This window comes from Hydra viridissima, unplaced genomic scaffold, assembly GCF_058129835.1.
Source record: "Hydra viridissima isolate aposymbiotic clone 2 unplaced genomic scaffold, HvirCarnegie_v1 scaffold_14, whole genome shotgun sequence".
Lineage (NCBI taxonomy): Eukaryota > Metazoa > Cnidaria > Hydrozoa > Anthoathecata > Hydridae > Hydra > Hydra viridissima.
Window position 1 is genome coordinate 1,969,591 of NW_028324313.1, and position 14,172 is coordinate 1,983,762.

Here is a 14,172-nt window from a genome sequence, read left to right on the forward strand (position 1 = left end):
CGTCTGGTTTGGAAGATTTTTACTTGTCCTCTTGGAACGGATCAAATTTGACTTCCTTTAACAACAAATCAACTGGGCTGCTGTATCAATCCACCGCCTCTATCGGCTCCACAACCACCATTTCTTTTTACAGAAATTTTGCAGAGGCAGACTCCATGCCCGGAGTCGGACATGGCGAAAGACTCGTCGTCACGCTCAACTCCGGCGACGCGCAAGTTGGTCAATCCGGAAGCTATTACCTTCTTCTAGGACAAGCATATTATTACGCTTAATTTTTAAGCGTTAAAACACCTTTACAAAAATTAAAAAGTTTTTTTTCATTACGCGTTTATCACGTCATGAAAAAAAAATCTTTTGTCACCCGAATTTTTAGAATTTTATTATATAGAGTTTTCTATTTTTATGTTTAACAGCAGAAATATATACAGTTAAGGATAGTTAACTTATATATAAAATGAATGTAAATAGGCCTACAATAAAGAAAAAAATAATTTGTCACAGTTTTAAAGAATTTAACAAAGCCAATTTATGGCAAACTGCAAGAATAACTAAGTATTTAATTTTAACATAACATGATTTACCAGCTTTATATAAACTAATTTTTATTTGACAAAAACAAATGGGTTATTATGTGCCTTTTATGACAAATGAAATAATATATTAAATATGAAATCGAAAATATGAAATATCTGCCTGCATTTTACAAGATAATTATAAATTTGAATAACTTTTCAAAAGGTTTTGAATTATCAAATTAATTATAAAAAATCTCATTACTAAATACACCTACTAAAATATAATGCATAGTAAAAGACATATTATGGAGCTTATAGAGTAGTCGAGGTAAAAAAAAAGGCGACATATCGGAAAAAATACTCAAATTTAAGCCTGGTGAATGAAGGACGAAAGAGTTGAATGAAACCAGACCTTAACAAAAAAATTTATTTAAGCTTTTTTATATTTCGCTATACTTTTTTTAGTCATTTTAAAACTATCCTTACTGGTCTATTTTATTATTGACGGAACTTTGTTTACACGAAAACAGTTCCCAAATTTACAAATCTTGAAAAAATGATGAAAATCTGTTCGTGCCGACAACTAATTTCCATTATTCAAAGAATGTGCAATGTCACCGTTATTATCTATGAACAATTGCCAAGATTATTTCATAAAACTTATATCACTCATTCAAAATTTTTAATTGTTCATTGTTTAAAAGAAATACATTCTGCTCAAACCTCGATTTCAACTTAATTAAAGGATTTTTATTTTTAATCCTTTTTTAATAAGAATAATAAAATTAAAAATTAAACCCTTTGATTAAATGCATGTTTTGATAAAATTATTATGGAAGCATGTATGGAGCATTAATCCCTTTAACAACTCTAATCTCTAAGATTATAATCTTAAGTATATCTGAGACAATTCCTTTCATCACTATGAACTACTTGAATTAAATTATTTTGCAAATTTGTATTGAATGATGAGCAAGATTTAATGAACAAAACGGTATAAAAAGTTTAAAAATTTTAACTCAGTCATTTGAAATTCACTAAATCTTTGGTTCAACTTGTGTTTGTTTTAAAATATTCATGCATATATTCATGTTTATGTTAACTTTATGCTGTTATTTTAATATTTTTGTTATAATATTGACAAAATAACTTATCAATGTTATAATATGTTAATTCATTATTTTTAATTTACGATTCGACACTGTGATATATACACTTAATATTGAGTTTTCAGAAAACACTTTCATTAAGGAACTTTAATGAGGCTTTAAAAGAGCAATAAATAAGTGGTTTATGATTATAATAACAAATAATTTACCCTTATTAAAAGTAATTTTTAGTTATCAACAGAAAATGAAAGAGAACTTTTCAGATTTTTCTGGACGTTTTGGAAGGTTTTCTAAAAAAAAACTACATTTAGAGGAAGTTGGGGCACACTGGATCAGATTTCTTTATCTTGAGTTAAAGATAGAAAATGCATTCAAAAGTTTTAAAGATCAGCATAATCATTTGCTAGTTTTTTATGTGAGTGCGAAAAAGTCCATAATGTATCCTGGAGGCCTTCACTACGTAATCTTTCAACAAAATTTTTTCATTAGTAAAAGCCTGCAGGTGTTTGTAGTTTAGTGTGTACTTTGTTTTATCAATACCGTATTAATTGGCTTTTTCCACATCTCGAGGTAAAAACTTGAAAATGCAACTTTACTACGTTTACTAATCATCTGATTTGCTGTATCCTGATTAACTGAGCTCCACACATAACAAATTAAATTCAAGACTATAAAAAAAAAAAGGCTTATATATGAGCAAAAAACATGATGACTTATTTGTGATTAAAAATATTTTAATCTTTCAGAAAATGTCTTTTATTCATGATAGCTTTGACTAACTGTTCCTCTCCACTACTTAATTGCCGCAGTGTCTTGTGGGACTTGGTATCATTTAAACTTAGAACGTTTGGTTTTAATGCCATTTTGGTTTTAATGCCATTTATAGCGATGTTTTAAAAACCTTGTAGTTGGTTTACTTTTCAAGCCTTAATACACTTTTTTTTTTGTCAGTATTCTTGATTCAAGTGATGTTTTTTTTTTTTAATTTGTATAACTGTTTTCAAGCATTTTACGCGCTTCGTTTCCTTATAAATTTTATTGCAATTGAAGATAAGATCATTCGACAATTGAAGACAGGGCTGTTGAAGTTTATCACAGGAACATTCTTTCTTAGAAAAAAAGAACTTTTAAACCATTGTGATAATGTCATGTTAATGCTAAAGGCATTTTTGAATTGAGAGTATTCATTATCCAATGAGATTTAAAAAAACCTGTCTTTGTAATATAGTAACACGAGTAACAAATTACATTATAGGAATGGATGTCACTCTAGTAAAGATAGAGGAAAGTAAAGATAGAGGAAAGAAGTACTTAAAAAGAAATGAACTGGCTGTTAAAATTTATTTTAAAATGGAAATACCAATAGTTTTCATATATTGTGGCCTTAACAGTGAAAAGTGAAAAGTAAAAAAAAAAGAAAAAAAAAAGAAAAAAAAAAAACACAGTTCAGTGATAAGGGGTTTATGGTTTTTATACCAAGAGTGATAATATTAATAATTATGGGTGTAAATATGTTTTCAGCTCAGATATAGAGCAGACATGGTTAGCGCACCTAGGCTGCGCTTGCATTGAGTCAATGGCCTTTATGGGATCAAACAAGGTCATTACAGGCGCACTGTGAACTATCATAGAGCAGGCGAAGGCGCGCTGGCTCATTAATACCACTAAACCTAACCTTGTTTGGCTGAAGTATGGTGTAGTGTTGCATCAAACAGCTATTCACGAAAGTTTAATCGGTTACAGAATTTTTATCAAGTAAGTTTGGTTTTTGTTTAATAAAGAAAAACTGTAAAATGATATCGACTTAATTTTTTTTATTTATTAAAGAAAAAGTAATTAGCTTTAAAATGAATATGAACATATTATAAAAATTTTAATATTTAGTTAGAAAAAAGCTATTACAAAAAATCTTATAGGAAAAATAAGAAGCACAAAAGTTTAAACGAATTGCAACATACGAACAAAAAATGAAAAAAAAAAGCGAAATTAATATTTAAAAAGTCCTCCTTTGTTTTTATAGCAAAGATAAACTCGTTTATGCATTGATTCAACTAATTTCATGCACATCACGCGAGGTACCTTCAGCCAGTACTCATTCAAAAGTTGCTTTAAATGCTGAGTTGATTGAATTTCATGGTATGTCAGTTGATTGTCGATCCAAGACCAAATATTTTCAATTGGGTTGAGATCTGGTGATCTAGGGCACCAGGGCATTGCATTGAACTTTTTTTTCAAAAATATTCTTTGATTGAGTGTGCTGTATGAGCTGAAACCCCGTCTTGTTGAAAGATGAATTGCTTGCTTCTGCCATACAAGTGTCTGAGTGATGGAACTAAACACGGTTCCAATGTGTTCTTGTAGGTGTATTGATTAATTCGGCTTTCGTACAGCTTACAGAAGCCTATACCTTTGTGAGAAAATCATCCCCAGATGCCAAACGAACCTCCACCGCCTTGTCGACGATGTTGCAAAAACCTGTCTGAATATTTCTCAGTTGCAAATCTTTTGACATAGATTCTTCCCTTATAAATAACTTTTGCTCATTGTTCTACAGAGCAGTCCAGCCTTTCTTTGGACCACACTCGTCGTTTACGTTTATCCGTGATTGAAAGAATAGGTTTTCTAGCAGCTATGTACGTTCCAATACCTTTGTCCGACAATGTTCGTCTCACGAGCTCTCTGCTAACTTTTGGATTATTTTTTGACTCATTGAAGATTTGTGCTAGCTTTTTGTAGCTGAATCTGGGGTTTTCTCTGCTCATTCTGAATATACCATTTTTATCACGGTTGCTGAGTTTGGATGGTCTCCCAGTACGCGGCATGTCGGAGACGTCCTTGGTAAGTTCCCAGGTTTTGATGGTTTTTCTAACGCAATATTCAGAAATGTTAAGTATTTTGCCTATTTGAACGTTTGTGATTTTTTGTCCGCGCCATACCAATAACTTGCTATTTGATGTCACTAGAAACTGATTTTCGACCCATTTGCACGCAATTGAAATTAATTTGAACTTTGCAATATTTCAAGTTGATTTTTAATGAATTAAAAGCTGCCTGATGATGTTGTGATGAATTTTTTGATTGAAAAACTACTCAATTATTTGCTAATTAATTGATAAATCCGCTGCGAAATTTTTTTTCGCAGCGGATTTATCAATTAATTAGCAAATAATTGATCCTAAATAAAATTGTTTAAACTTTTGTGAAACCTCTTAATTTGTATCACCTACCTTTTAATGAAATTTCTGAGTAAACAGTGATGAGTCAAAACCTACTTTTTTTTATTCTATTAACAAATAACCTATTTACCAAATTGGAAAATAATTATTTTGATATTTATTTCCGTTAGATTTTTATTCAAGAAAAACCGAAGATTAGATCTGAAAATTCTGCAATCGTTTAAACTTTCGTGAATAGCTGTACAATGAAACGAAATGATTTCCTTGTTAAGAAATAAAAAAAGTCAAAATTTGTATTCAAACTTTTATTGTTTTTAGGTATAAATTTTTTAGCATGGTATTTAAAAATAAAAAAGCTAAATTATTTTTTTGGCTAAATTTTTGCCTTTACCCGCATTTTAGCAATGAATTTGATTGTGGATCACTTTATCAATAACTGAAATGACTGCTAGTGTGTAATGCTGCTGGAGTAAAGGAGCTGGTAAAGCAATTGCCTTATAGGTGGCAAATATTGCTCACTCAAATTCTAAGGGATGACAGCTAAACTAAACTGGGTGGGTCATCTCGATGTCAGCGCTAAACGCATCAACTTTTTCTGGTTGACGCAAATTCACTTGCAGCGTCTGCTAATTGCTTGATATCTGCTATAAAAACCTCTCTACATCTCAATATGAGCAATATCAGTACTAAAAGTTTGCCAGAAGTGCTTGTGAATATCTTTCATTCTATTTCCTTTAGTTTCAAACAGTTCTATATTCTCATTGAAATCTCATTTCAAATAAATTCATTTCTAAAACTTTTTTGAAAAACACTCTTTTGTTTAGTATCCAAAATACATTTTAGAAACGAACACTGAGAGTTTAAAGATGAAATACTTATTGTTTAGCTATTTTTAAACTCAACAACTTTCAGTTATGTATAGAGTTTTTATACAACTGAAATAAATAATCTTTAATTTACTTTAATTTACCTAGCTTGGTTTCAATAATATACGGTTATAATTGCTGATTGTTCAAAATGGCTAAGATAAACGAAAGATGGGACGTAATGATAACCTATGAGCGGAAAACAGGTAAAAGTTACGCAGATGATTTATACAATTCTCTGACTGATAGAGGCCATGCAGTTTGGACGTATGAAAATATTATTCAGGGTAACAAAGGGATGGAAACAGCAAAAGCTATTGCGAACTCTGAACTTATTTTATTCCTGATTTCAGAAAAGTATGAGAACTCACATCATTGTAGTGCGGAATACAGGCATGCTCATAACATCAAGAAAAAATTCATGCCCATACAGGTGGAAAACTATTACCCTGCAGAAAGTTCTGAATTAGGTTTATACATATCAGGGAAGAAATATTATAAGTTGTTTGAAGATAAAGAAAAAAATATGACGGAAATAATGATAGCAATAGAGAATTGTATTGGAAATGGAACTTCGAAAAATCTTCTGAAAGGTAAGTTTTGTTTGGATCACAGTTTAAATTAATTCGAATAGTTTTTGAGAAAACAATTGGTTTTTTTAGTTTATGTTAGTTTAGTTTATGTTTTTTAGTTTATGCCGAGTTAATGTTCAATCATTTTTTAAATAAAATCTTCCATCGTTCAGAGAAGATTTTAACTATTTCCTATAAAATCCGTTTTTCTTTTAAATTCTTTCCTTTTGATTAAACTAAAATAAATAAACTATGTTTTTTTTTGTAAATCTAAGTTTTGAGTAACAGCTATCATTTCGCTTTTTTTAACTTAAATGTTCTATTAATATCCAGTATTTCCAACATAAAACTAATTTTTCTCATTAAAGATTTTTTTGTTGTTGTTGTGAGATCACTTATTGTACTTAGTTTTATTGGCTGAAAAACTTGAGTTTAGACTTTCCATGTGAAAAGAGCTAAGTGCATATGCAGATTTCTTTTACGGATAGATTTAGCATGAACTTGTAGTTTTACGTAATCGAGAAGTTCTCCATTCGTTCTCATTAGTTTTTTTATTTTTGGCTCCAGTTGAAATCGTGAAAGGTTTATGAAATGGAAGACTTTTAAGAAGTTTGATTTGAGTTTAATGAGAAGTTTGTTGGGAATTATTTAAGTAAAATGGGATAAAGAGAGCGTTTGAATCATGATAATACTTTTACATTAGAGAAGATAAACTCTATAGTGTTAAAATTGCGATTGAGATAATACCATGTTTTTGTTGTTATGTTAGAATAACATCATATTTTATTATTATGTTAGGATAATGCCATATTTCAATGTAATACTATCTTTGCTGTTAGATAATGATGAAAAGATAAATAGAAAAACAAAACAAGTACTTTTTTGAGTCATATTAGCATTTTAAACAGGTGTAGATGCTCAACATTTTTAGATTGTTTTCACTAGCTATTGTGGTTAAAGGCATTACAAAGATTTAATGCGATTGGTTATCTGTAAACGTAAGTCATGTTATTTGAGAGGCTTCTTTTAATCCCCACCTGTCTTACTGCATTAGATCAATAGTTGACTAATCATTGTGACATGTTGTCTGTTGAAAAAATTTGCAGTTACTATAGTTGTGTGAGGCTGAATCCAGGCCACTACTTGTCGATCAATTTGAAACCGAACTTAAACGTTTGTATGATTGTTTTGACGATTTAATTAGGTGTGATGGAGACTGCACCATAATTTCACGCTTTCTTATGTTCTAACTACTTAATAAAAAAATATTAGTAAATTGCTCAGATTTTTTGAAAATACAAAAATTTCTTCTTAAAACCCTAACAGATTCGCGACAAACTAAAATATATATATGTTGCACCTGATTTTGAAAAGCTATGGCTAAAGCCTTGTGATTACTTTAAATATTAATAACAGAATATTGGTGTTTTGGCCTAAACGTTGAGGCAGACAATAAAGTCATCATGATATGATGTTTATGCATTCATATACACCACCAACATTATTTATGTGAATGACACGTAAAGTAACTTGGTTTACTAAACGACGCACAGTGGAGTATTTGTATGACAAAATCAAAAAATCAAGTTCGCATAAAAATCTTATTAGCTTTATTATTTTCAAGCTAGAATATTGCTTCATTAGATTATGTAACAGAAAATTCTTCTCGATTTTTACTTTTGTCGTATTTTTGTTCAGAACGTGGCGTTGTTATTTGAAATTTCGTGGGAAAAAAATTTAAAAATTTGTGACATTTGCTATTGCAGCTATTATTATAATATTGTTCAGCTTTGAAAAAATAAACGGCTAATTATGGCAGAGGAAGGTATGACCTATATTTTAAAATAAAATTTCATTAAACTTCTGTCTTTATTGTGCATAATATAAAGCGTTTTTATGATGGACTAATTGAGTTTTAACTTTTATATAAAATTAAAAGATAATAATGTTTTTGTTAACAAGTATGGCCTTGTCGAGTTACAATTTTTTTACGAGCAATAACTATAGGCTGTAAACAATCAGATACTTTTTTAAAATTATCCGCCAACGTCCGCCACTTTTTATTTTAACGCTTCAAAAATAGTGTGTAAACCATTTCGTAATATACACAATTTTATAAAAAGTCTTGAAATAGCTATGAAATAAATTCTTGTTGTCTAATTTTTAAATATTTTTGTATAAACTTAACCAAACTACGTAAATCTTAAATTGTATCTAATATATTAAACTATTGAACTATAAAATCTCAAACAAAAAAATATATTTTATTAAGTGCAATAAAGCTTCCAATGTTGGAAATTGAAAAAATAAAGCATATCTTGCTTTTTACAATGGTAGATGGTAAAGTGTGCAACGCTGCAACTGGTACTACACCAACTATGAGGTGCTACATTTGTGGACAAACATCAAAAGATTTTAATAAATTGATTAAAAAAGAACCAAACAATACGGAAACCATCTCATTTGGACTCTCGATTCTCCATGCAAGGATCTGCATTTTTTGAATCACTTCTTCATTTAGCTTAAAAATACCTTTACAAGTGGCAAGCTCGATCAGTCTAGGAAAAAAATTGTCAAAAAAGCAAAAAAGAAAATACAAACATCTTTCAAAGAAGAATTAGGGCTTCAAGTAGATATACCCAAAGCAGGGTTTGGAATTACTAATGAAGGCAATACGTCAAGAAGATTTTTTTCAAATCCAGAATTATCTTCACAAATAACTGGTGTTGACTTGGATTTGATAAAAAGTTTAAACTTTATTCTTGAAGTCATTTTTTGTGGATATAAAATTATTTTTATTTGTTATTTATTGAAAAAAGTTAATATTGATGTTAGACAAAAACTAAGTAACGAAAATAATTTTAAGAGCAGATGATGCTCGGAACCATAATCCAGTGAAAATTTCATATAATAGATTCTTATTTATATTTAGAGAACTCATATTATTTGATGTTTTCTTATCTGTATAATATACACTTTTATACAAGATGTCAACATTCAAGTCATATGTATAGATATATATTTACTTTTTATGAGTTATCTCTTGATTTAGGTATTCCCGACGCAACAAAAACAATACTTGCAGAAAATGTTTCATCGGATTGGAAAGAATTTGCGCGTTGCACAGGTCTTAGTGATGCTGACTCTATCATTGATTCCCTTGAAAATGATTTAGATGATGATAAAAGTAAAATGAACGGTTTTCTGTATAAACTCTACCAGGTTCATCCATATGACTATATGGATTTAATTGAAAGATCTCTGACATATTTGCAAAGAAACGATGTCATTCATAAATTAAGTCTTGGTAAGGTATCAATTTTTAAATTTTCGTGCATGCATTTTTATTGAAATGATTATTTTCTTTTCTCAAAAAAAATATTATTTGCATTATAATGATCTATATCACGTTTTGAAGAAAAATCAATGTTTTGTTTATCAAAAATATACGCTAAAATCTCCTTTTAAAATGAAGAACTAAAAGCTTCTTTTCAAGCTTTATCTAAATTGTAGAGGAACATTTATCTTCAAAAATATATATCAAGAAAATTACTTAAAATAATTCTTGGTTATCGAAATAGTAAAAGCTGGGAAAGCGTAGCTTTTTCTCCACTTCCACATTTTCCTCATTTTCTCTATTTCGATTCCCCTTCCTTCTTGTTGTCCCCTTCCTTCTTGTTGTCTCAAACTATTTACAAAAATAGCGTAATAATGCAAAATATGTATGTATTTATGCATACATGTACGTATGAGTTTATGCATTAATGCATCCATTTATGTATGTATCCATGTATGTATGCGAGCATGAATGTATTTATGCATGCATGCATAATTTTGAAAAGAAACTTTATAAACCAATCAGATATCATTATATTTTCGCATGTATTTGCTTTCAGATAAACGCGTAACACTCAAGAATTATTATTTGAAAAAGTACAAGAAGATGCAGGAAAATTATTTTTTAAATCTGAACGTTTTTAATACAGAGAAGTTCAATGATATGGGTTTTGAAAATGAATTTCAAATGAAAACTAAATTGCTCTTGATTTCTGGCATAACTGGTATTGGGAAAACAAGTCTTCTTAAAATGTCCCTCTTAAATTGGGCAAATCAATCTTTATGGAGCAATATACATTTGGTGTTTTATTTAAAGTTTAACCAATTAAAATATGATATTAGCATTGATGAACAAGTTAAAAAATTATACGCCAGAATTTCAGAAAAATGGAACAACTTTTCTGACATTTCAAAGTTGTTTATAATCGATGGGTTGGATGTTTGCTCGAAAGAGTCCCCTTTTATTAACGCAGTAGCAGAAGCGTTGAAAAATCCGAACAACAAATGTATCGTTGCTGGTAGATTTAGAGCAATAAAATTGTTTAAAGATGAAGTCAATGTTATACTCAAAAAGGAAAGGGAACCACCGCAAATTGCATCATTTCATGTAACAGGTCTGAATGATGACGAGATAAAAAAATATATTGAAAACAACGTAATAAATAATCAAAAGGAAAAGATAAACGGTTGTCTTAACGCCTCTGACTTTTTCAAAGCCATAACATCTGTCCCATTTTATTTAGAAAAAGTGTGTGAAGTTTTTAATTCTCCTTCAATGGATAGCAAATATTCTTTTAACAGCTTGACTGTATTTCACTGTGACATTTTTTTATACTTTCTGCAAACTCATGTTAACAAACACAATAAACCAGTAAAAGATGTGAGGCAGTATTTATCACAAATTTATGAACTAGTTTATCAGGTTTTGAATCAAGGCAAAGTTAGTTTTCCTTATTCTGGAATACCAAACTTGAAAAATTTTAAAGAAATTGATTACAAGCAATTTGAAGCATTCTTTGGTAATCAGCTTTCTCACTTCTCCTTTTTGATTTTTTGTGCTTCTATTCATGCATGCATTCATTTAAGTCCTAAGGAAATTACAGACAACAAAAACTTACGCATTTGTGTGTCAATGATATTCAGCATAATGAATTTAAAAGATAAAGTTAATGAAGGTTTGGGTTTTCAATCCTTAACGAAGGTTTCAAACGAAAAAAAAAAGAATCAGTTGCTCAACATCATATGCGGTAAGTGTAATTGTTAAAAGATCGGCTAAAATCCTTTTCAAGATTTAAAATTTATAAGATGATCTTTTTGCGTGGTGAAGTTTGATGGTAGGAAACTTCACCAAACGATAGACAATTTTAAAGCAAAATCAAAAATAAACGAACCCAAAAGATTAATATTTTGGTTTCCTCACGTTATACTGTATTTTTTTTTTAATACCTTCATTCGTTGTTGTTAAGTTATTATTACAAAACATCACTATTTTTATGATATTTATTGAGTTTGTGTTACATATATTCCATACTTAGATTAAACTAAATTTTTTCCTGTTTTTCTTTTGACATGATATATTTAGAATCACTTCCAAAGAAGGCGCTTTTCGGTATGCAAATTTTACATTTATCTTTTTGCCCGTTATAAAATCCTAACTTCAAGGTTAAACTGCATTTTTATTAAAAGTACAATACCAACTGGTTTGAATGAATAATTAGAACTATTGTTTGATTAGACATAAGATTGCGTGAAACTATTTTTGTGCGTTTCATCTTTAGATTTACTCTTAGATTAATTGTATGAGATAAGAGAATGTAACAAGAAATCATTCAACAAGTTTAAAACTATCTTGGGTTTAATATTTCAATTATGAATGTTATTAAAGATGTCTTTGTAACATTTATACGTTGAGATAAAGAAGGCGAGAAAATAATCATGTAACTTAAATTATTATCAAACAAATTGTTTACATCAATAGCTATAGTAGAAGATGTCAAAAGTTCTTCTTCGCAACTTGCAACTTCGCAACTTGCTATAAAATACTTTTTTATGAAGAAGTAAAAAAGTAAAAACAATAAAGATATTGATTTAACTTTTCAGAGTTTGATAAAATAAAATGTTTATCACAAGTTGTCATAAAGATTTATATAGATCTATAGTGAAAATAGAAAAAACCAAGGTGTTTCTGAAAAAATGCTATATGAAAACTTTTACAATGAGTTTTTTAATATAGCCTTTTTTTGTTTAAAAAAATTGTTTATAAAAATATTATTAAACAATTATTACCAATACTTATTTGCATTATTTTGCTACAACTTACATATAATTACAATTTCTTGTTTTATATAAACCAAAAGTTTGAATAGAAATGAATAATAAAACTTTTCTTCCCCAAAATGTGATCTTTTTCAGATAAAAACGAAGAAAAAGAGTTTTTCATTGAATGCTTTTACGAAGCCCAAGCTACCATCTCCGATAAAATGAAAAGAGTGATGAAACGTCAAGAGTGGCTGCTTCTTCTATCCAATGAAAGCGAACCATGGAAAATAGTTCAACAAAAGTATTTCTTCAACAACTACTTTGAAGAAAAATTGAAGTTAAAGTATTTGTGTGTTAATAAAGTTTGCTTATCCTCGGATGAAATAGAGTTAATCAAAAAGTGCTCGACAAACGTTTCTTGGGTCATCTTTAAATCCCCGGTGAACACAGATGATTGGGCACCAAGCAATCAATTTAAACTCTTGTGGATATTTATAGATAGCAACGTCACAAAGACAGACTTCGAATGCTTTTATCCATGGATTAAGCGGTGTCGAAAGTTGTGTCTTTACATCAACAACAAAATTTCATTTATCAAATGTATATATGAAACAATTAGAATATACTCAAATATTAGGAAGTTGAAAGTCCGCTACTGTGATGAAAAAATTAACAGCATTAAAGGCTTTGAATTATTCGTGAAGAAAGCATCTCAATCTAGCTCATAATTAATAAAGATTACACTCCGAGCTTCTGCTGATATATCGAATGTAAAAAAATAGTTCGAATTTAATTAATTCGTTCATAAACTATGTCTTTGTTTTGCTAAATATTATGATTAAAGAAACTTGAAAATTTTTTTGTGACTCGGATAGTATAAACAGTTTTTAAATTTTTCAATGTTTATTTAAAAAGTTGGTTGTAAATATGAAAAGTTGATGTAAATTTAGAAAATGAATTTAAGTGAGGAATAAGGATTAGATTCAAATATGTTTGTAAAACTGCGTGAAATGCATTTAATTATTTTATGCGTAAAATGCATTCACCTGTTGATTATATATCAAAGGAAATATGAAAAATTATTCCATGAAAGCATCTGTTAAGATATTCGACGCTTGTAAAACACATTTTGCTATACTACTCCAATGTCAAGTATTGTTCGGCGTAAAGTATTACACAATCATTACTAATGTCTAAATTTTTATGTTTCTTTTATATAATTTACAGGTTATTTACATGATAGTAAAAGAGGACCATAAAATTTGTTACCCAAGAATTTGATAAGAATCGAATTGGGACTCAAGTACTTGCATGGTGGATCCTTCCAAACATTGATTTGGGAAGAGTGTACTTATATATTGACAAGCAATATATATATATATAGAATATACTGATATATATAGAATAAACTTATATCCAGATATCCCATCATCCCACACTGCGGTACCTTTTTTGGGGTTACTGCAGCTGAGCTAAGAAGACTTGCTAATCAATTGGCAGAAAAATGTAAGCCACGACGTTCTTTTAAAAGAGTAAAAGAATTTTCCGGCAAGAAGTGGTATTATGTTTTCATGAAGGATAATACTTGTTTATATTTGCGCTGTCCAGAAGTACCACCAATGATCAGGGCGAGGATTTTCAATAAATAATTTTCAAAATTGCATCAAAAATTTAACGATGTTTCACCATTAAACATACTACAGTGTCAGAACTGTTGGGGACTCAAAATCAGTTGGAATGGATATTAATTTTAAAATCTGCAATGAAGAAATAGCTTTAAATCTACCGGTATTTTTTTTATCATAAAATCTTCGCATTAATTTTTCTCTAAAAATCCT

The 14,172-nt window shown here is 29.3% G+C and overlaps 1 protein-coding gene across 3 annotated transcripts; it reads left to right on the forward strand.

Annotated features, from left to right (window-relative positions):
• The first annotated feature begins 1,408 nt into the window (after positions 1 to 1,408).
• Positions 1,409 to 13,426, forward strand: LOC145193560 (uncharacterized). Of its 3 annotated transcripts, XM_090071977.1 has the most exons (11): positions 1,462 to 1,509; positions 3,146 to 3,379; positions 3,645 to 3,760; positions 4,179 to 4,462; positions 5,203 to 5,509; positions 5,775 to 5,872; positions 6,020 to 6,259; positions 9,291 to 9,545; positions 10,135 to 11,322; positions 11,658 to 11,684; positions 12,488 to 13,426. In XM_090071977.1, the coding sequence occupies exons 6-11, from the start codon at positions 5,818 to 5,820 to the stop codon at positions 13,060 to 13,062; spliced, it is 2,340 nt and encodes a 779-aa protein (XP_089928103.1). In that variant the 5' UTR covers positions 1,462 to 1,509; positions 3,146 to 3,379; positions 3,645 to 3,760; positions 4,179 to 4,462; positions 5,203 to 5,509; positions 5,775 to 5,817; the 3' UTR covers positions 13,063 to 13,426. The 3 variants fall into 3 exon arrangements, with proteins under 3 accessions (XP_089928102.1, XP_089928104.1, XP_089928103.1); XM_090071976.1 differs by lacking the exons at positions 3,146 to 3,379; positions 3,645 to 3,760; positions 4,179 to 4,462; positions 5,203 to 5,509 and having other exon boundaries at positions 1,409 to 1,509; positions 5,775 to 6,259; XM_090071978.1 differs by lacking the exons at positions 3,146 to 3,379; positions 3,645 to 3,760; positions 4,179 to 4,462; ... (1 more) ...; positions 5,775 to 5,872; positions 6,020 to 6,259 and having other exon boundaries at positions 1,459 to 1,509.
• The last annotated feature ends 746 nt before the right edge of the window (positions 13,427 to 14,172 follow it).